The sequence below is a fragment of the Zosterops lateralis genome, assembly GCF_965231275.1.
Source record: "Zosterops lateralis genome assembly, chromosome: 36".
In the NCBI taxonomy this organism is placed as follows: domain Eukaryota; kingdom Metazoa; phylum Chordata; class Aves; order Passeriformes; family Zosteropidae; genus Zosterops; species Zosterops lateralis.
The window spans coordinates 349,863-370,293 of NC_139796.1; the positions used below are offsets into that span (position 1 = coordinate 349,863).

The 20,431-nt window shown below is 53.3% G+C and overlaps 1 protein-coding gene across 5 annotated transcripts; it reads left to right on the top strand.

Moving 5' to 3' along the window:
* Window positions 1–420: 420 nt before the first annotated feature.
* On the top strand, window positions 421–19,922 carry SLC44A2 (solute carrier family 44 member 2 (CTL2 blood group)). 5 transcript variants are annotated; one of them, XM_083881904.1, is made up of 23 exons: window positions 421–537; window positions 3,934–3,982; window positions 4,414–4,487; window positions 5,170–5,254; window positions 5,361–5,445; window positions 6,187–6,303; window positions 6,845–6,905; window positions 6,997–7,120; window positions 7,779–7,862; window positions 8,742–8,854; window positions 9,018–9,149; window positions 9,891–9,990; window positions 10,101–10,193; window positions 10,517–10,601; window positions 10,692–10,954; window positions 11,719–11,813; window positions 12,705–12,808; window positions 13,104–13,177; window positions 13,274–13,344; window positions 13,432–13,520; window positions 14,612–14,696; window positions 17,579–17,954; window positions 18,019–19,922. In XM_083881904.1, the coding sequence occupies exons 1-22, from the start codon at window positions 495–497 to the stop codon at window positions 17,683–17,685; spliced, it is 2,133 nt and encodes a 710-aa protein (XP_083738030.1). In that variant the 5' UTR covers window positions 421–494; the 3' UTR covers window positions 17,686–17,954; window positions 18,019–19,922. The 5 variants fall into 5 exon arrangements, with proteins under 5 accessions (XP_083738030.1, XP_083738028.1, XP_083738029.1 ...); XM_083881902.1 differs by lacking the exons at window positions 17,579–17,954; window positions 18,019–19,922 and adding an exon at window positions 15,898–16,174; XM_083881903.1 differs by lacking the exons at window positions 17,579–17,954; window positions 18,019–19,922 and adding an exon at window positions 15,904–16,174.
* Window positions 19,923–20,431: the final 509 nt, after the last annotated feature.

The following is a 20,431-nucleotide window of genomic DNA, read 5'->3' on the forward strand; positions in this document are numbered from 1 at the left end:
CAGACCCCTCCTTGGGGGGTCTTTATCCCCCAAAATCCGCCCCCAGACCACCGAATTCCCCTCGGGGGATCTTTACCCCCCAAAATCCACCCCCAGACCCCCAAAATCCCCTCTGGGGTGGTCCTGCACCCCCAGACCCCTCCCGGGGGGTCTCTAACCCCCAAAATCCACCCCCAGACCCCCCAAATCCCTCTCGGGGGGGTCTTTAGCCCCCAAAATCCATCCCCAGACCCCCAGATCCCCTCTTGGGGGGGTCCCATCACCCCCAGACCCCTGAATACCCCTCAGGGGGGTCTCTATCCCTCAAAATCCACCTCCAGCCCCCCCAAATCCCCCTCCCCATCCCGGGGGGCGGGCCCACCCCCGGCCCGGCCCTGGGGGCGTTCCGGTACCGGGGGCCGAACCCGGAGCGGCCCCGCCCGGAGCCACAGCCCGGGGGGATCGGGGGGCACTGGGGACCCCCAAAAACCCCCCAAAACCCCCCAAACCCCCCCATGGAGCCGCCCCAGGGCAGGAGGGACCCGGATGGAAATTACGGTACCGAGACCCCCCCCCAGACCCCTCCCCGAGCGATGGGTGGGGGGAATTCGGGGGGTTGGGGGGTTTTTTAGGGGTTTGGGGACCCCCGGGTTTGATTTTGGGGACCCTCAGGGGTTTGGGGACCCCCTGGGTTGGGGGCCATGGGGTTTAGGGACCCCCGGGTTTGGGAATTCCGAGATTTTGGGGACCCTCAGGGGTTTGGGGACCCCCTCGGTCTTTGGAGACCCCCCCCTAAACCCCCTCGAGTTTAGAGACCCCCAAGTTTGGGGACCCCCCGAATTTGAGGACCCCCGAATTTGGGGACCCCCGAGTATGGGGAGACCCGAGTTTGAAGGGACCCCCCGATTTAGGGACCCCCGAATTGGGGAGACCCCCGAATTTGGGGACCACCCTGAACCCCCCGAAGGAGCCGCAGGGAGGGGCGGGGGGGGTCTCCCGTATTTTTGGGGGTCCCGGGGGTGTCTCCCGTGTTTTGGGGACCCCCCAGCCCCGTTTTCCCGGCCCCCCCCGGCCTTTGTTCCCGGTGTGACATCACCGGCGGCCTGTGGGCCCCGCCCGGGCCTCAGTGACCCCCCCGGGACCGGGGCGGGGCCGGAACGGCGTCACCGGGGCGGGGGGAGAGACCCCGCCCCTTCCCCGGGACCACCGGGGCCTTTCCCGCCTGAAACGGGCATTTCCCGCCAGAACCGGGACATTTCCCGCCTTAACCGGGACGTTTCCCGCCTGGAACGGGACATTTCTCTCCGGTGTCCCCCAGTTCTCCCCAGTGTCCCCCTCAATGTCCCCCCAATTCTCCCTGTTGCCCCCCCAATGTCCCCCCAATGTCCCCCAGTCCCCCCTCAATGTCCCCCCACTGTCCCCCAGTGCCTCCAGTGTCCCCTCACTGTTCCCCCAGTCCCCCCCGTTGTCCCCCCAGTCCTCCCCAGTGTCCCCCCAGTTCTCCCCAGTGTCCCCCCAGTCCCCTCCCAATGTCCCTCCAGTGTCCCCCACGTTGTCCCCCCAGTGTCCCCAGTGTCCCCCGTTGTCCCCCAATGTCCCCTCCGTTGTCCCCCCAGTCCCCCCCAGTCCTCCCCAGTGTCCCCCAATGTCCCCAGTGCCCCCCAGTGTCCCCCAATGTCCCCCAGTGTCCCCCCCATTGTCCCCTCAGTTCTCCCCAGTGTCCCCCCACTGTCCGCAGTGTCCCCCAGTCCCCCCTCAATGTACCCCCAGTGTCCCCCCCGTTGTCCCTCCAGTGTCTCCAGTGTCCCCCCAGTTCTCCCTGGTGTCCCCCCGTTGTCCCCGAGTGTCCCCCCAGTCCTCCCCAGTGTCCCCCAGTGTCCCCCCCATTGTCCCCTCAGTTCTCCCCAGTGTCTCCCATTGCCTTCAATGCCCCCCCGTGTCCCAGGGCGGGGTTTATGTCCCGTCCCTGCCCCGGGGGGCGGGTTATTTTGGGGAGGGGGCGGTTCCCGGGGCGGGGTCTGCCCAGCCCAGCCCAGCCCGGCCCAGCCCGGCCCGGACGGGAGCAGCACCGGGACCGGGGCTCGGGGGGCTCCGGGGGGCTCCGGGATGGGCGGGGACGGGGACTCCTATTACGGCAAACACGGTACGGGGGGCTCGGGGGGGGATTTGGGGGGTCCTCAGCACCTTTAGGGGGGTCTGGGGGTTATTTGGGGGGTCCCCAGCCCTATTTCAGGGGGAGTTTCCTGCGGGGTGGGAGCGGAAAGAGTCAAAACCAGGAAAAGGCGGAAAAAAACCCCAAATAAACCCCCCAAAAACCAAAACCAAACCGGGGACGGGAAAAGAAAAAGCGAAACCAAAAAACCAAAAGCGGCCGCGCCCCGAGCGGGGAGGGGGCGGCGGATTTGGGGGGGGGTCCCTGTTTTTAGGGGAGTCCCCGGTTTTTTGGGGGTCTCTGTTTTTATTGGGGAAGGTCCCTGGTTTTTTTTTTGGGGGGGAGGGGGTGCTGAAAGTGTTGCCGTTTTTGGGGGGGGTCTCCGGTTTTTGGGGGAGTCCCTGTTTTTTTTGGGGAGGGTCCCTGTTTTTTTTGGGAGAGGGTCCCCAGCTTTTTTTGGGGGGGGTCTCCAGTTTTAGGGGAGTCCTCTTTTTTTTTTTTTGGGGAGTCCCCGGTTTTTTTTGGGAGGGTCCCTGTTTTTTTAGGGGGCTCCCCGGTTTTTTTGGGGCTCCCTGTTTTTTTTGGGGGGATCCCCTGTTTTTTTGGGGCTCCCTGGATTTTTGAGGGGCTGGAACCAAAGGCGCCCTGTTTTTTGGGGGGGATCCCCTGTTTTTTGGGGAATCCCTGTTTTTTGGGGGGTGATCTCCGGTTTTTTTGGGGCTCCCTGTTTTTTGGGTGGGATCCCCTGTTTTTTTGGGGTGGGATCCCCTGTTTTTTGGGTGGGATCCCCTGTTTTTTTGGGGTGATACCCGGATTTTTTTGGGTGGGATCCCCTGTTTTTTTGTCTCCCCGGATTTCTGGGGCTGGACCCGAGGGCGCCGCGGTTTTGGGGCGGCAGGACCGGCCCGGCCCGGCCCGGGGGGAGGGAGGGGAGGGAAGAACCAGCCGGGACAAAACCGGCTCCGGCGGTTCTGGGGCGTCACCGCCGCGGGACAAACCCCGGGGGGCTCCTGGGGGGGGTCCCGGTCCTGCCCCCCCACCCAGGGGGTGTCCAGGGGGGTGGAGAGGGGAGAGAGACCCCCGGGATGGGGGAGAGGGAGGGGAGTCCCCCTAAAATATCCCAAAGTTGCTGTGACACCCCTAAAAATACCTGTCCTTATTTTGGGGCTGCTGTGACCCCCCCCCCAAAAAAAAAAATCCTGTCCCTGTTTTGGGGCAAAAAAATCTATTTTTATGGTAAGGCTGCTGTGACTCCCCAAAAAGACCTGAGTCTGTGACCCCCCCAAAAAAAGACCCATCCCTGTCCTGGGGCTGCTGTGACCCCCCAAAATCCCCCCCAAATCCTGGGCCGCTCCCAGGCTGGCTCCAGTCCCACCCTAAAAATAAATCGGTGGCGCCGGGGAGGCTGTGGTAGGTCTGGGACCCCCCCAGGACCCCCCCAGACCCAAATCCCTCGGGGCTCCTGTGGAATTTTGTGTCTCTGGTGTTTTTGGGGGGCTCCAGGTCCTTCTTGTTGCTCCTTGGGGTCGTTTTTGGGGCAGGGCCACCCGTGGGAATGAGGTTTTTACGAGGGGGTTGTTGTTTTCCTGATCTGTAGAGGGATTTGGGGGTGGGTTTTATTCCCCTTGAGGAATTTTGGGGTTTTTTTTTGGAGAGTTTGGGTCGTTCTGTTCCTCTGGGAGGGTGTTGTGGGGCAGAGGAGGATGAGGAGCTTGTTCCTCCTGCCCCATTCCCATTCCTGTTCCCATTCCTGTTCCCATTCTTGTTTTCATTCCCATTCCTGTTCCTGTTCCTCTCCACAGGGACCCCACAGAAATATGACCCGACTTTCAAAGGTCCCATCTATGACAGGTGAGGAGAACCCCCCTGGTGTCCCCAAATCCAGGGTCCTAAATCTGTGTCCCCAAATCTGTGTCCCCAAATCTGGGTCCCCAAATCCAGGATTCCCAAATCCAGGATCCCAAATCCAGGATTCCCAAATCCAGGGTCCTAAATCCACGTCCCCAAATCTGGGTCCCCAAATCCAGGACCCCAAATCCAAGTCCTCAAATCCAAGGCCCCAAATTTGAGGCCCCAAATCCATGATCTCCAAATCCAAGTCCCCAAATCCAGGTCCCCAAATCCAGGTCCCCAAATCTGAGACCCCAAATTTGAGACCCCAAATCTGAGACCCCAAATCCAGGATCCTCAAATCCATGATCCCCAAATCCAGGGTCTTTAAATCCCTGGTCCCCAAATCCGTGTCCTCAAATTTGGGGTCCCCACCCCCTGTCCCCCCCCAGGGGCTGCACGGACATCGTGTGCTGTGTCCTGCTGGTGGTGGCCATCGTGGGCTACGTGGTGGTCGGAGTGGTGGGTACGTCCTGGGGGTCTGTAGGGTGGTCTGGGGGCTCATGGGGGTTTTTTTGGGGGGTCTGGGGGCTGCAGGGTGGGCTCTGTGGGGTCTGGGGGCTCAGGGTGGGCTCAGGGGGGGGGCTCTGTGGTGTCTGGGGGCTGCAGGGTGGACTCTGTGTGGTCTGGGGGCTCTGTGGGGTGACCCTGCAGGGTCTGGGGCTGGAGGGGGGGCTCTATGGGGTCTGGGGGCTGCAGGATGGGCTCTGTGGGCTCTGTGGGCTCTGTGGGAGCTCTGTGGGGTCTGGGGGCTCTGGGGGGCTCTGTGGGGTCTGGGGGCTGCAGGGAGGGGCTCTGTGGGGTCTGAGGGGCTCTTTGGGGTCTGGGGGCTGCAGGGTGGGCTCTGTGGGCTCTGTGGGAGCTCTGTGGGGTCTGGGGGCTCTGGGGGGCTCTGTGGGGTCTGGGGGCTCAGGGGAGGCTCTGTGGACTCTGGGGGGCTCTGTTGGGTCTGGGGGCTGCAGGGGGAGCTCTGTTGGGTCTGGGGGCTGTAGGGGGGGCTCTGTGGGGTCTGGGGGGCTCTGTGAGGTCTGGGGGCTGCAGGGGAGGCTCTGTGGGGTCTGGGGGGCTCTGTGGGCTCGTGGGGGCTCTGTTGGGTCTGGGGGCTGCAGGGGGGGGGTCACCACACTGTCCCCATTGTGCCCCCCCAGCCTGGACCCACGGGGACCCCCGGAAGGTGATCCACCCCACGGACAGCCGGGGGCAGTTCTGTGGCCAGCAGGGGACCCCCAACGAGTGAGTTTTGGGGGGTCCTGCTGGGAAAAAAACCCCAAATCCCTCGGGGAGATTTTCCCAAAAAACTGAGTGTGTGAATTTTGGTTTTTTTTGGTTTGTTTTGCAGGAAAAAACCTTTCCTGTTTTACTTTGACATCGTCAAGTGCGCCAGCCCGCTGGTGCTGCTGGAGTTCCAGTGCCCCACCACGCAGGTGAGGGGGGCCCAAATCTGGGGTGCCCAAATCTCGGGGTTCTCAAATCCCTGGTCCTCAAATCTTGGGATTCCCAAAGTTTGGGGTTCCCAAATTTCCAGTCCTCAAATCTTGGGGTTACCAAATATTGGGGTTCTCAAATTTCTGGTTCCCAAATCTTGAGGTCCCTAAATTTAGGGGTTCCCAAATCCCTGGTTCCCAAATCTTGGGGTTCCCAAATTCAGGGGTTCTCAAAGTTTGGGGTTCTCAAATCCTTGGTCCCCAAGTTTTGGGATTCCCAAACCCCTGATCCCCAAGTCTTGAGGTTCCCAAATCTCTGGTCCTCAAACCTTGGGGTTCCCAAATCTTGAGGTTCCCAAATCTGGGATTCCCAAAATCCCTGGTCCCCAAATCCAGGATTCCCAAACCCCTGATCCCCAAATTTTGGGATTCCCAAATCCTCAGTCCTCAAATCTTGGGGTTCTCAGATCTTGGGATCCCCAAGTCTTGGGGTTCCCCAATCCCTGGTCTCCAAATCCAAGATCCCCAAATCCAGGATTCCCAAATCTTGGGGTCCCCAAATCCCTGCTCCCCAAAGTTTGGGATCCCCAAATCCAAGATTCCCAAATCTGGGATTCTCAAATCATTGGTCCCCAAACCTTGGGGATGCCCAAATCCAGAATTCCCCAAATCCCTGCTCCCCAAAGCCCAATCCCTGCTCCCCAAAGCCCAAACCCCCCAGCCCTGTGTCTGTCCCTGCAGATCTGTGTCAGCAGGTGCCCGGACAGGTACCTGACGTACCTGAGTGCCCTGGGCAGCCCCTCCTCGCTGGATTATTATCGCAATTTCTGCACCTCCGACTACGGCGCCACCCGCAAGGTGGGTTTTGGGGCCGGGGTCTGCGTGCCCTGATGTCCTGGGTGGGTTTTGGGGCCGGGGTCACTCCTGGCCTGAGCTGATGTCCTGGGTGGGTTTTGGGGCCGGGGTCACTCCTGGCTGAGCTGATGTCCTGGGTGGGTTTTGGGGCCGGGGTCACTCCTGGCTGAGCTGATGTCCTGGGTGGGTTTTGGGGCCGGGGTCTCGGTGCCCTGATGTCCTGGGTGGGTTTTGGGTCCGGGGTCTCGGTGCCCTGATGTCCTGGGTGGGTTTTGGGGCCGGGGTCTCGGTGCCCTGATGTCCTGGGTGGGTTTTGGGGCCGGGGTCTCCATGCCCTGGGCTCACTCCTGGCCTGAGCTGATGTCCTGGGTGGGTTTTGGGGCCGGGGTCACTCCTGGCTGAGCTGATGTCCTGGGTGGGTTTTGGGGCCGGGCTCACTCCTGGCCTGAGCTGATGTCCTGGGTGGGTTTTGGGGCCGGGGTCTCCATGCCCTGGGCTCACTCCTGGCCTGAGCTGATGTCCTGCTCTTGTCCCCCCGCCCCAGGCCCCCCTGGAGGTGCTCAGGGACAGGGAGTGTCCAGCCATGCTCATCCCCAGCACCCCACGTAAGTCTGGGGTTAATAATGAACGATTTGGGGTTTTTGGGGGGTTTGGGGTCGGTGTTTTCCCGGCTGAGCCTCCCCCGTGTCTCCCCAGTGGCCCGGAGGTGTTTTCCAGCCATCCAGGCCAAGAAGGGGGTGATCATGGTGGGCAATGAGACCACCTACGACGACGGGCGGGGCCGGCGCAGGAACGTCACCGACCTGCTGGAGGGGGCCAGGTGAGTTCCTCGTTAAAATCTAAAATCTGCTTCGGGAGTGAGGATTTGTCTCTTTGAGGTGTTGGGGGCTTGGCAGAAATCCTGAGCCAAATCCTGAACCAAATCCTAAACCAAAATCTTGCACAGAAATCCTGAATCAAATCCTAAACCAAATCCTGCACTGAAATTCTGAACTAAATCCTGCACTGAAATCCTGCATCAGATTCAACACCAAAATCCTGAACCAAATTCAACACCAAAATCCTGCCCCAAAATCCTGCACTAAAATCTTGAACCAAATCCTGCATGGAAATCCTGAACCAAATCCTGCACTGAATCCTGAACCAAAATCCTGCACCCAAATCCTGTACCAAATTCTGAACCAAATCCTACACCAAAATCTGGCACCAAAATCCTTCACAAAAATCCTGCACCAAAATCCAGCATCAAAATCCTGAACCAAATCCTGTACTGAAATCCTGAACCAAAATCCTGCCCCAAATCCTTCACCAAATTCCTGCCCCAAACCCCCCTGTTGCAATTTGGGGGATGCAGCAAAGGACACGCAGAGCAAACACCTGCAGGGAATTTCCTGTACAGAATTATTGAATTATTTTTTTATTTTTTGGGGAGTTTCTCCAGCTCCTCGTCCCTCATTTTCCCCATTCCCCTTTTCCAGGAAAGCCAACGTGGTGCTGGAGACGCGGCAGTTGGCCATGAAGATCTTCGAGGACTACACGGTGTCCTGGTACTGGATCATTATGTGAGTCACAAGTTTTTACAAGAATTATAATTATTTTTCTGTAATTTCCATTGAGTAAAGCACGTTTTGGGGGTGCTGGGGCAGGGTGGAGACACCTGAAAGTGAGAGGAGCCTTAAAATAATTGGGAAAGTTGGATGGGAGCAAAGGCAGATCAAAATGATTAATGCCACGTTCTCCCTTTATTTTGTCTAAAATATATTTTTCTATATAGTTTATAAATGCAGATGTATTTCCATTGGCACACAGCACGGGGAAAAATGCAAACAAATGTTGTTTTAGGGTTTTTTTTAAGGTGGTCAAAGTGTTCACACTAATGGCTGTAATTAATATTTATATAAACCTCTGTATTATATATTATTTATATATATATATATACACACTTATATTATATTATACTATATTATATTATATTATATTATATTATATTGTATTGTATTATAGTATAATATAGTATAGTATATTATGTCAATTATAGTATATTATATTATATTATACTATATTATATTATATTGCATTGTATTATATTATATTATATTACATTATATTGTATTGTATTGTATTATATTATATTATATCATATTGTGTTATATTTTACTATATTATATTATATTATATTATATTATATTATATTATATTATATTATATTATATTATACTATAATATATTATACTATAATATACTATACTATACATATTGTAATTATGTAATTATATAATAATAATATAAACCTCAAAAAACCCCTCTATCTCTCACCAACACCTCAACATCTAATTCCTGTCTGCTCCCCCAACTTCACCAGTTGTGGGGCCCAGGCTGGTTTAATTCAAACCTAATTCCTAATTAATTCCTAATGAATTCCTAATTAACTCCTCCCGCAGAGGGCTGGTGATTGCCATGGTGGCCAGCCTGACCTTCATCGTCCTGCTGCGGTTCCTGGCCGGGGTCATGGTCTGGGTGATGATTGTCATGGTCATCCTGGTGCTGGGATATGGTGAGGAGGGGGCTGAGAGCCTTTTCCCTGTCCCCTTTCCCTATTTCCAGTGGGGTTTTAACAGTGGGAAATCCAAATTTTGTGTTTTCCAGTTGTCTCCTTGCTGGTTTTGCCTTTATTATGAAAATCAGGGATTTTTGTGATTTTTTTTCCCCTCTCGCAGGGATTTTCCACTGTTACATGGAATATGCAAAGTTGAAAGGGGAGGCGGGTTCAGACGTGTCCCTGGCTGACCTGGGCTTCCAGACTGACCTGCGCGTGTACCTGCACCTGAGGCAGACCTGGCTGGCCTTCTGTGAGTGTGTGTGCTGCTCTGGGACAGGGGCACAGGGGGTTTGGGGTTTGGGGCTGTCTGTGCTCCTCTGTGAGTGTGTGTGCTCCCAGGACAGGGGCACAGGGGGTTTGGGGTTTGGGGCTGTCTGTGCTCCTCTGGAATTGGGATGGCTCCCAGGGCAGGGGCACAGGGGGTTTGGGGCTGTCTGTGCTCCTCTGTGAGTGGATGTGCTCCCAGGATGGGGGGCATAGAGGGTTTGGGGGTTTGGGGTGTCCATTCTCCTCTGTGAGTGTGTGTGCTCCCAGGGCAGGGGCACAGAGGGGTTTGGGGTTTGGGACTGTCTGTGCTGCTCTGGGATTGGGGTGGCCCCAGGACTGGGGTCACAGCAGGTTTTGGGGCTGTTTTCTCCTCTGGGATTGGGATGGCTCATAAAACGGGGTCACAGCAGCTTTTGGGGCTGTCCCCATGTGAAGGATGGTCTTTGCTGGGTGCCCAGCCATGGGGCAGTGCTGGACCTTCCCAGGAGCAGTTTTTGGGGATTCCCTGACCCTCACCCTGCCCCTGGGGCTCCCTTTCCCCCAGGAGGAGTTTTTGGGGATTCCCTGACCCTCACCCTGCCCCTGGGGCTCCCTTTCCCCCAGGAGGAGTTTTTGGGGATTCCCTGGCCCTCACCCTGCCCCTGGGGCTCCCTTTCCCCCAGGAGCAGTTTTTGGGGATTCCCTGACCCTCACCCTGCCCCTGGGGCTCCCTTTCCCCTCGCAGTGATCATCCTGTGCGTGCTGGAGCTGGTGATCGTCCTGCTGCTCATCTTCCTGCGCAAGAGGATCCTCATCGCCATCGCCCTCATCAAGGAGGCCAGCAGGTCTGGCTGTCCCTGTCCCCAAGGCCGCTGTCACCCATGGCTGTGGGGTTTAATTGGGGTTTTACTGGGATTTTACTGGAGTTTAATGGGGTTTAACCCTCTTGTTTCAGGGCCGTCGGTCACGTCATGTCGTCGCTGCTGTTCCCCCTGTGCACCTTCTTCCTGCTGTGCCTGTGCATCGCCTACTGGGCCAGCACTGCTGTGTATCCTTCCCTCTTCCTCTTCTCCATCCTCATCCTCTTTTTTGTCCTCATCCTCATCCTCATCCCTGCATCCCTGTTGTCCGAAGTCCAAGGTCTCCCCAAGCCATGGAACGTGATCAGCTCACGGATCCACCTTAAATCCCTGAGGTTTAACCCAAAACAGCCCCTGGGGTGGAAGAGCAGCAGCAGGAGGAGCTTTGGGGAGGGTGAAGCAGAGCCTGCTTTGGATTTGGGGTTTGGATTTGGGCTTTGGATTTGGGGTTTGGATTTAGGGTTTGGATTTGGGCTTTGGGAAATGGACTCTCCTTAACAAGGACCCGCAGCTTCCTGTCCACCTCCAACGAGGCCGTTTACAAAGTGTTCAACGAGAGCTCCTGCCCCTTCTCTGGGCAGACCTGCAAGCCCGAGGTGAGGACCTGGAGAAAACCCTGAACCTGCCCAAGGTGAGACCACTGTGGTCACTCTGGCTTGACCAGCGGTGTCCTGTGTCCTCCCCAGACCTTCAACACCAGCAACGTCACCAAGCTGTGCCCCGACGCCCAGTGCCTCTTTGCCTTCTACGGCGGCGAGACCGCCTACCACAAATACCTGGTGGTGCTGCAGTTCTTCAACGTCTTCATGTTCTTCTGGCTGGCCAACTTCGTCATCGCCCTGGGCCAGGTGACCCTGGCAGGGGCCTTTGCCTCCTACTACTGGGCCTTCAAAAAGCCCGAGGACATGCCGGCCTTCCCGCTCTTCTCCGCCTTCGGCCGCGCCCTGCGGTGGGTCTGTGCCCCTCATTCTGGGGCAGGGGCTTGGGTTGGGGGTTTAAATCCCACGTTTAGGTGGTTGAGGGTCTTTGGTCTCTCTGAGAGCTTTGAGTCCATTGGTGGGAAAGAAATGGAGTCTTGGGTTGGGGTTTTTATCCCAGATTTAGGGTTTTTTTTTAGTTTTTTTATCTCAGATTTTGGGGTTTTTTATCCCAGATTTCGGGGTTTTTTTAGGGTTTTTTATCTCAGATTTTGGGGGTTTTTTTTAGTTTTTTTTTTTATCTCAGATTTTGGGTTTTTTTATCCCAGATTTAGGTGTCTTGGGTTGGGTTTTTTTATCCCAGGTTTAGGTGGTTGAGGGTCTTTGGTCTCTCTGAAAGCTCGGAGCAGGTTGGTGAGAAAGAAATGGAGTCTTGGGTTGGGGTTTTTATCCCAGATTTAGGGTTTTGTTTAGGGTTTTTTATCTCAGATTTTGGGGGTTTTTATCCCAGATTTGGGTGTCTTGGGTTGGGGTTTTTTATCCCAGATTTAGGTGGTTGAGGGTCTTTAGCTCCCTCTGAAAGCTCTGAGTCAGTTGGTGGGAAAGAAACAGAGTCTTGGGTTGGGTTTTTTATCCCAGATTTAGGTCTCCAAGCCCCCTGGACAGATTTCAGACCCTTTTTCCTCGGGTCCCAGACATTTCTGCTGAGGTCCCTGACCCTCCAGGGCCCCCAGAGGGATCCCCAAAGGGGCTGGGGGTGTTTGTGTTGTTCTAACCAGGGTGGTTTGTCCCCCAGGTACCACACGGGCTCGCTGGCCTTTGGCTCGCTGGTGTTGGCCGTTGTCCAGGTCATCAGGGTCACCCTGGAGTACCTGGACCACCGGCTCAAAGGTGGGAGGGGGACAGGGCTGGGGATGGGATGGGAATGGGATGGGGATGGGAATGGGATGGGATTGGGATGGGAATGGGATGGGAATGGGGTTGGGATGGGATTGGGGAGATGGGAGAGGTTGGGAATGGGAATGGGGAGATGGATTGGGATGGGAATGGGGAGATGGGTGGGGTTGGAATGGGTGGGGTTGGGTTGGGAATGGGGAGATGGATTGAGATGGGAATGGGATTGGGATGGGAATGGAGTTGGAATGGGAATAGGGAGATGGACAGGGTTGGGATGGGAATGGGTGGGATTGGGTTGGGAATGGGGAGATGGGTTTGGAATGGGGAGATGAGCAAAGTTAGGATGGGAATGGGGTTGGGATGGGAATGGGGAGATGGATTGGGATGGGAATGGGATTGGGATGGGAATGGGGTTGGGATGGGAATGGGGAGATGGACAGGGTTGGGATGGGAATGGGAATGGGGAGATGGGTTGGGAATAGGGAGATGGGTGGGGTTGGAATGGGTGGGGTTGGGATGGGAATGGGATTGGGATGGGAATAGGGAGATGGATTGGGATGGGGATGGGGAGATGGGCTGGGCTGGGAATGGGTAGATGAGTGGGACCGGCCCACGGTGGGATGGGATGAGCTACAATCTGCCTTCCAACCCCAAATTCCGCGGTTTTGTGGGGTGTTTCCCTGGGCCAGCAGCCAAGCTCTGTGCTGGCTCCAGGCTCAGCCAGGGAATTCCAACAACAATTCCCATTTCACTGGAAACACCCACAGCGGGCAGGGGGGTGGGAAGAGCAGCCTGGGCCTCACTCAGGGGCCACCAGGGTCTCACCAGAGTGACCCCTGGAGGGTCTGACCCCTGTGGCTTTGGTGCTGACCCCTCTCCCTCCAGCCGCCGAGAACAAATTCGCCAAGTTCCTCCTGAGCTGCCTCAAGTGCTGCTTCTGGTGCCTGGAAAAATTCATCAAATTCCTCAACAGGAACGCCTACATCATGGTGAGAGTCTCCCAAACCCAGGGGCTGAGGGATTTCCTGGGAATTGTGTCCCCAGTGCTGCAGGAACACAGAGCTTTGAGGTGTTTTTGAGGTGTTTTGGATGGAAAATCTTGATTTCAGCCGCGTCCTGTGGGATTTGGGGAGGATTCTGTGTGGGTGGGGTATCCACATCCAGGTTTCTGACCCGGCAGTGGAGGAGGAAACACTCCCAGGGTGGGATTTGCACCTTCCCCTGGGTGGTGGGCTCAGAACAGCCCCGTTTTTGTCTCTCTTCCATCCTGTTTCCCCACCCCAGATCGCCATTTATGGCACCAACTTCTGCACCTCGGCCCGGAACGCCTTTTTCCTGCTGATGAGGAACATCATCAGGTGGGGAAACCTGGGGGAAAACCAGCCCTGAAGCTGCTCCTGTCCGAGCCCAGGGCAGGGAGCAAAGGCAGAGTCTCATCCCTGTTTTCTCTCCAGGGTGGCCGTGTTGGATAAAGTCACAGATTTCCTCTTCTTCCTGGGGAAGCTGCTCATCGTGGGGAGCGTGGGTGAGTTCTGGGAGTTTCCTCCTGCTGCTGTCCCAAAAGCTCGTGAAGCTTTTTTCCATCTCATTTTTCCCATCTTGCTTTCCCCAGGAATCCTGGCTTTCTTCTTCTTCACCCAGAGGATAAAGCTGGTGCAGGACACGGCGCCGCCGCTGAATTATTACTGGGTCCCGATTCTGGTGAGCCGCCCTCTCTCTCTTTGGGGTGGTTTTGGGAGGAGATTCCCCACAGCAGCCCCTCCCCGCAGCCGGGGCCTCAAGGCCCTCCTTTGTTGGAGGTGTTTTTTTCCAGCCCTGGGGTGCAATGAGCTCTTTGTTGGTCTGTGTTGGCACCAGGCCCTGCTGGGCTGCCCCGCTTTGGCCTGTACCCAGCCCTGCCTGAGGCCGTTTGTGCTGCTCTGATCCAACAGCCCTGCCCTGTTCACTTCTGCTCCTTCCTCCTGGGGATCCAACAGCCCTGCCCTGTTCAATTCTGCTCCTTCCTCCTGGGGATCAGCATTTTCCTCTTCCTTTCTGTGTTTTCTGTGGGGTCTGTGATTGTCCCTGCTCTGCTCCCAACAGTCCTGCCCTGTTCCCTTCTGCTCCTTCCTCCTGGGGAATGTGGGATTTAACACTTTCCTCCTCTTCCTCCTCCTGTCTGTGTTTTCTGTGGGGTCTGTGATCGTCCCTGCTCTGCTCAAACAGCCCTGCCCTGTTCACTTCTCCTCCTTCCTCCTGGGGAATGTGGGATTCAGCATTTTCCTCCTGTTCCTGTCTGGTTTTTCTGCTGGTTGTGGGGTCTGTGATTGTCCCTGCAGTCCTGCCCTGTTCAATTCTCCTCCTTCCTCCTGGGATTCAGCACTTTCCTCCTCCTTTCCGGGTTTTCTATGGGGTCTGTGATCATCCCTGCTCTGCTCCTGACAGTCCTGCCCTGTTCTCTTCTCCTCTTTCCTTTTGGGGAATGTGGGATTGAGCACTTTGCTCCTCCTTCTGCTCCTGTCTGGGTTTTCTGTGGGGTCTGTGATTGTCCCTGCAGCCCTGCCCTGTTCACTCTCCTCCTTCCTCCTGGGGAATGTGGGATTCAGCATTTTCCTCCTCCTCCTGTCTGGTTTTTCTGCTGTTTGTGGGGTCTGTGATTGTCCCTGCTCTGCTCAAACAGCCCTGCCCTGTTCACTTCTGCTCCTTCCTCCTGGGGAATGTGGGATTCAGCATTTTCCTCCTCCTCCTCCTGTCTGTGTTTTCTGTGTTTTCTGTGTTTCCTGTGTGCTCAGTGTGCTTTGTGTCTCCTGCAGACGGTGATCGTGGGCTCCTACCTCATCGCCCACGGCTTTTTCAGCGTCTACGGGATGTGTGTGGACACCCTGTTCCTTTGCTTCTGTGAGTACCAGCCCAGCCCTGCCCTTGGCCCATCGGGGTGTCTGAGTTTGGGCTCAGAGTGTCCAGTTTTGGGGTCAGGGTGTCCAGTTTTGGGGTCAGAGTGTCCAGTTTTGGGGTCAGGGTGTCCAGTTTGGGGTCAGGGTGTCCAGTTTGGGGTCAGAATGCCCAGTTTGGGGTCAGGGTGTCCAGTTTTGGGCTCAGGGTGTCCAGTTTGGGGTCAGGGTGTCCAGTTTTGGGGTCAGGGTGTCCAGTTTGGGCTCAGAGTGTCCAGTTTGGGCTCAGAGTGTCCAGTTTGGGGTCAGGGTGTCCAGTTTGGGGTCAGAATGCCCAGTTTGGGGTCAGGGTGTCCAGTTTTGGGCTCAGGGTGTCCAGTTTGGGGTCAGGGTGTCCAGTTTTGGGCTCAGGGTGTCCAGTTTTGGGCTCAGAGTGTCCAGTTTTGGGTCAGAGTGTCCAGTTTTGGGTCAGGGTGTCCAGTTTGGGGTCAGGGTGTCCAGTTTTGGGCTCAGAGTGTCCAGTTTGGGGTCAGGGTGTCCAGTTTTGGGCTCAGAGTGTCCAGTTTTGGGTCAGAGTGTCCAGTTTTGGGTCAGGGTGTCCAGTTTGGGGTCAGGGTGTCCAGTTTTGGGCTCAGAGTGTCCAGTTTGGGGTCAGGGTGTCCAGTTTTGGGTCAGAGTGTCCAGTTTTGGGTCAGGGTGTCCAGTTTTGGCTCAGAGTGTCCAGTTTGGGGTCAGAGTGTCCAGTTTTGGGGTCTCTGTGTCCAGTTTGGGGTCAGGGTGTCCAGTTTTGGGCTCAGAGTGTCCAGTTTGGGCTCAGAGTGTCCAGTTTTGGGGTCAGTGTCCAGTTTTGGGCTCAGAGTGTCCAGTTTTGGGCTCTCTGTGTCCAGTTTGGGGCTGTGCTCCCCATCCCGGGGTCCCTCTGTGGTTTTCTCTGCATTTTTGCCGTTTGTGGCTCCTCCCTCTGCTCTCACTGCTGTCCCTGGGCTCCTGCCTCTCCTGCCTCTGTTTTGGTGCTTTGGGCTCGTTGGAATTAACCACAACTAACCTCACACTCCCTTTTTTTCCCCTCCTTTTTTTCCCCATATCTCTGCCCACCCACACTCTGCTCTCTCCATCCTCCCCCCTGTTTTTCCTCCCTCTTTTTGGCTCTTCCACTGCTTTTTTTCCTGCTCTTTTCCACGGCTGCTTCTTCCCTGGGGCTGGCAAAGGTGAAGATCTGGAGAGAAACGATGGATCTCCGGAGAGGCCTTACTACATGTCCCCAGAGCTCAGCGAGATCCTGCTCAAGGGGCATCTAGAACCTTCCAAAAGCGCCGATAGCCAAGGCTAAACCCCTCCCCAGACCCCGGCAGTGACTCCTGGAAATCCCTGGAGGGCGGTGGCTGCCGGCCCTCGGCTCCTGGTGTGGCTGATCCGCCTTCCTGCCCCTCCAAAAATCAAAATATTCTGTGTTTGTGCACGGGGAGAGCTGCAGTGAGGAGGGGGCAGTGCTGGAGGGGCTGCTGAGGTGGTTTGTTCCCGAGGGAGGGAACAGGGATCCAGGGCTGGGGGGGCACAGGGGGGTCTGTGGGGTGGGTTCTGCCACCCCAAACTGGGCTCTGGGTGTTGCTGCTTGTGTTTGCTTCGGCCGAGAGCGGTGGAGTTTTCCTGCTCTGTTCCTCAGCTCTTTCCTTGCAATTTCCTCGTCCTTTTCCTTGTTCCGTGCGATTTCCTCACCCTTTTTTCCTTGCAATTTCCTCTCCCTTTTCCTTGTCCTTTCCTCGTCCTTTTCCTTGTCCTTCCCTCACCCTTTTCCTTGTCCTTCCCTCACCCTTTTCCTTGTTCCTTGTAGTTTCCTCACCCTTTTTTCCTTGCAATTTCCTGACCCTTTTCCTTGTCCTTTTCTCATCCTTTTCCTTATAATTTCCTCACCCTTTTCCTTGTCCTTTCCTCTCCCTTTTCCTCATCCTTCCCTCACCCTTTTCCTTGGCCTTTCCCCACCCTTTTCCTTGCAATTTTCTCCCCCTTTTCCTTCCAATTTCCTCACATTTTTCCTTGTAATTTCCTCTCCCTTTTCCTTGTCCTTTTCTCACCCTTTTCCTTATAATTTCCTCTCCCTTTTCCTTGTCTTTTCCCCACCCTTTTCCTCGTGGTTTCCTCTCCCTTTCCTCGCCCCGTCTCTATGCAAACCCCAGAAATTCTGAAGGAATCCCGGGCGAGGTTTCAGTGCTTTGTTTTCACCCTCCCGGTGCTTTATCCCATCCTGTCCCTGTCCAGGGATTGGGATTTTTCCTCCCAAAAATAATCAAAATTTAAAAAAAAAACAAACCCAGCTCTTGTGGCTCAGCCTCAGGCAGACCCTGCTGGACAAACCCGAGTGTTGATATTTCCATTTCCATCCCAAAAGGATCCAAAATCCTTCTCCAAACACCCTCAGGGCTTTGTTTGGCTTTGGGGTGTTGTTTTTCCACTTCATTGGGAAGGAGGAGAATCGTTTTTTGTTGTGTCTGGAGCTGTTGGGAAGAGCTGGGAGCTCTGAGAGAAACAAAACACCAAAATTTCATTTTATTTTCTCATTTCTCGTGGGTTTTCTGTGTCAGAGGGGAGGAAAAACCCCATCCCAGGATAATTTAATTTAAATTATTTAACCTGGGACTCACCAGAGCCTCCATCACACCAATCCCCCACCTTGGGAATGAGAGAAATTGTTTTTTGTTGAGAGCTGGGAGCTCTGAGAGAAACAAAACACCCCAATTTCATTTTATTTTCTCATTTCTCGTGGGTTTTCTGTGTCAGAGGGGAGGAAAAAGCCCATCCCAGGATGGAGGAGAGTTAAATTAAATTAAATTATTCAATATTTTACCCCGGGACTCACCAGAGGCTCCACGGCGGGGAATTTTCTCTTTGCAGTGGAGGATTTGGAACGCAACGACGGCTCCCAGGAAAAACCTTATTTCATGTCCCAGAACTTGAGGAAACTGCTCAAAAAAACCAACAAAGGGCAGCCCGAGGCGTAGCCGGGGGGATTCTCCTCTCTGCACCTCGGGAAAAGCAGGAATTGATGGTGATTCGCCCTTAAATCCTCGGGCTGGGGATGGATGATGAGCTGAGAGGGCTCAGTGCTGATCCTGGGGAGGGAAAAGGAGAAAATTCAGATTTCTGGGGTGTTACAGGGGGAAAATCCAGATTTCTGGGGTGTTACAGGGGAAAATCCAGATTTATGGGGTGTTACAGGGGAAAATCCAGATTTATGGGGTGTTAAAGGGGAAAAATCCCAATTTCTGGGGTGGGAAAAGGAAAAAAAATCCAGATTTCTGGGGTGTTAAAGGGGAAAAATCCCAATTTCTGAGGTGTTAAAAGGGGAAAATCCCAATTTTTGGGGTGTTAAAGGGAAAAAAATCCAGATTTACGGGGTGTTACAGGGGTAAAATCCCAATTCCTGGGGTGTTAAAAGGGGAAAATCCAGATTTATGGGGTGTTAAAAGGGGAAAATCCCAATTTTTGGGATGTTAAAGGGGGAAATTCAGATTTATGGGGTGTTAAAAGGGGAAAATCCCAATTTTTGGGGTGTTACAGGGGAAAAATCCCAATTCCTGGGGTGTTACAGGGGAAAAATCCTGATTTTTTGGGGTGTTAAAGGGGAAAATCCCAATTCCTGGGGTGTTAAAGGGGAAAAAAATCCCAATTTTAGCAAAACCAGGGTCAGCCAAATCCTCCCACCAGGACTGGGGAGAAATGAAAAATTTGTTTTTTGAGCTGAAAAAGGCTTTAATTAACTCTAAAAACCCTGAAATGTAACAGAATTAACCCTGAGCTGCTGCCAGAAATTGGGATTATTTTGGGCTCGTTTGTTAAAAAATGACTTTGAGGCTTTTTGGGGGGACAATTCCCACTTTTCCCCCTCATTTTTCTCTGGGAATTGGTGTTTTTTATCCCAATTTTCTCCCAGTTTTAGGTTTTTGTATCATCCAGGGGACGTTCCTATGGAATTTTCTGATGCTTTGGGGGCTTTTGTATATTTTTGCTTTTCCGGGATATTTTTAGTTGTGGTTTTTTGGAGCTTTTTCTATTTGGATTTTTTTAGGAGGAGGGGCAGGTTTTGGTTTTTCTTGGTCCCTTGCTGGCATCAAACACTGAAATCTCCCTTATTTTTATTAATTTCCCTAATTATTATTATTATTTTGTTGTTTAAATCCCTATTTTTCCCCCTCGTTTTTCAGGGGACAGAGGACTGGGAGGGAAAACTGAAGCCAAAATAATGAAGGAAAATGTAAATTCAGAAAGGTGAAGGCAAAGTTTAAGTAAAGCTGAACAGAAAAAGGTGAAATGAAGCTAAAAAGAGGCAAATTCTCTTTTTTTTGGGAATAATTAATGGAATAAAACCAAACCTTGTTCCATCTCAGCCATTCCAGCCCCTCCTGCAGCTCCTGCTGCTGATTCTGGATTAATTAATATTAATTTTCCCACTCCCTGTGCAGGTTTTGATTTTATTTCTGTTTAAATTCCCTCTCACTCCTCAATTTTCAGGTTTTTTTTCCTAAATCCTGCCCCTTTGGGTGGGGAAATGCAGCTGAGGAGGGGCAGAAATTTGGTTTATTTGCTTTAAAAGGCAAAAAAAACCCCCAAAAAACAGCAGGAATTTTTTCCAGCTGGAAGGAAAAAGCGGTGAAGGAAAAAAGAAAATTTGGGGAAATGTTTTCCTGGGGAAGCCGGGCTGGCTCGGCTCCTTCCCAACATTTAAAGGGAATTAAAGGATTTATTTTATTCCTAATGAGCCCAAGTGGCTTTTTAGAGGTGAAAAGTGACTTTGGCTGGAAGCAATGAGGGAAATATTATTGAAAATTAAGATAAAAAGGTGTTTTTTTTGGTTTTGGGAAGGCTCAGAGTGAGGAAAGCTGTCTGGGAAATTCAGAAAAGCTTCACCCCAAGGCTGAGCAAAACTCCTTCTTCAAGGCATTATTAATTTATAAAATTTTGGAATAAAAGCGCTTTTTTCCCTGCCTGAAAACGCAGCTTCTGTCCCTACAAACGGGGCAAAGGAAAAACCCTTTAAAAACTGCTAAAAACCCTTTAAAATGCTAAAAACTCCTTTAAAAAATGCTAAAAACTCCTTTAAAAATGCTAAAAAACCCCCGCAGGGCTGAGGTTTTACACGAAAAATGCTCTTTTTTCATGTGTTTCTATTTTTTTGAGGCATTAACGGTGCTGGTTCTGTCGGCGTCGCCACCAAGAAATAAAAAAGTGCCTGTTTGGAGCTCGTTTTTTGTGTCTTTCACATTAATTTCTCCACTTTTCACCTCAAAATGTCCCTTTTAGTGGTTTTGAAATTCAGGGATCACTGATTTTGGGGGAGTTTTGAGTAATTTTTCAACAATTCCTCAGTTATAGAATCTCTGAGAGGGGATTTTAAAGAGAAAAATGCTCATTTTGGGCACTTATTTAATGTCATTTTTCTGGTCATCAAAAGCATAAGATTTTTTTGTGGCCAAATTCCTCCAAAAAAGCATCTTTGAGGTTGTTCTCCTTAAAAATTCGATGGTTTTTTAGGTTAAGATATTGAAAAATCTGCATTTTTGAGGTCAAGCCCCTTCAGAAAAAGGTGATTTTGAGGCCAACCTTCCTCCAAATGAGGCGGTTGTGAGGTCAAACCGCTCCAAAAAATGGTGATTTTGAGGGTTTTGTCCTCAGAAAAAAGGTGATTTTGAGGTTGTTGCTCTCAGAAAAATGTGATTTTGAGGTTTTTGCCCTCAGAAAAAGGTGATT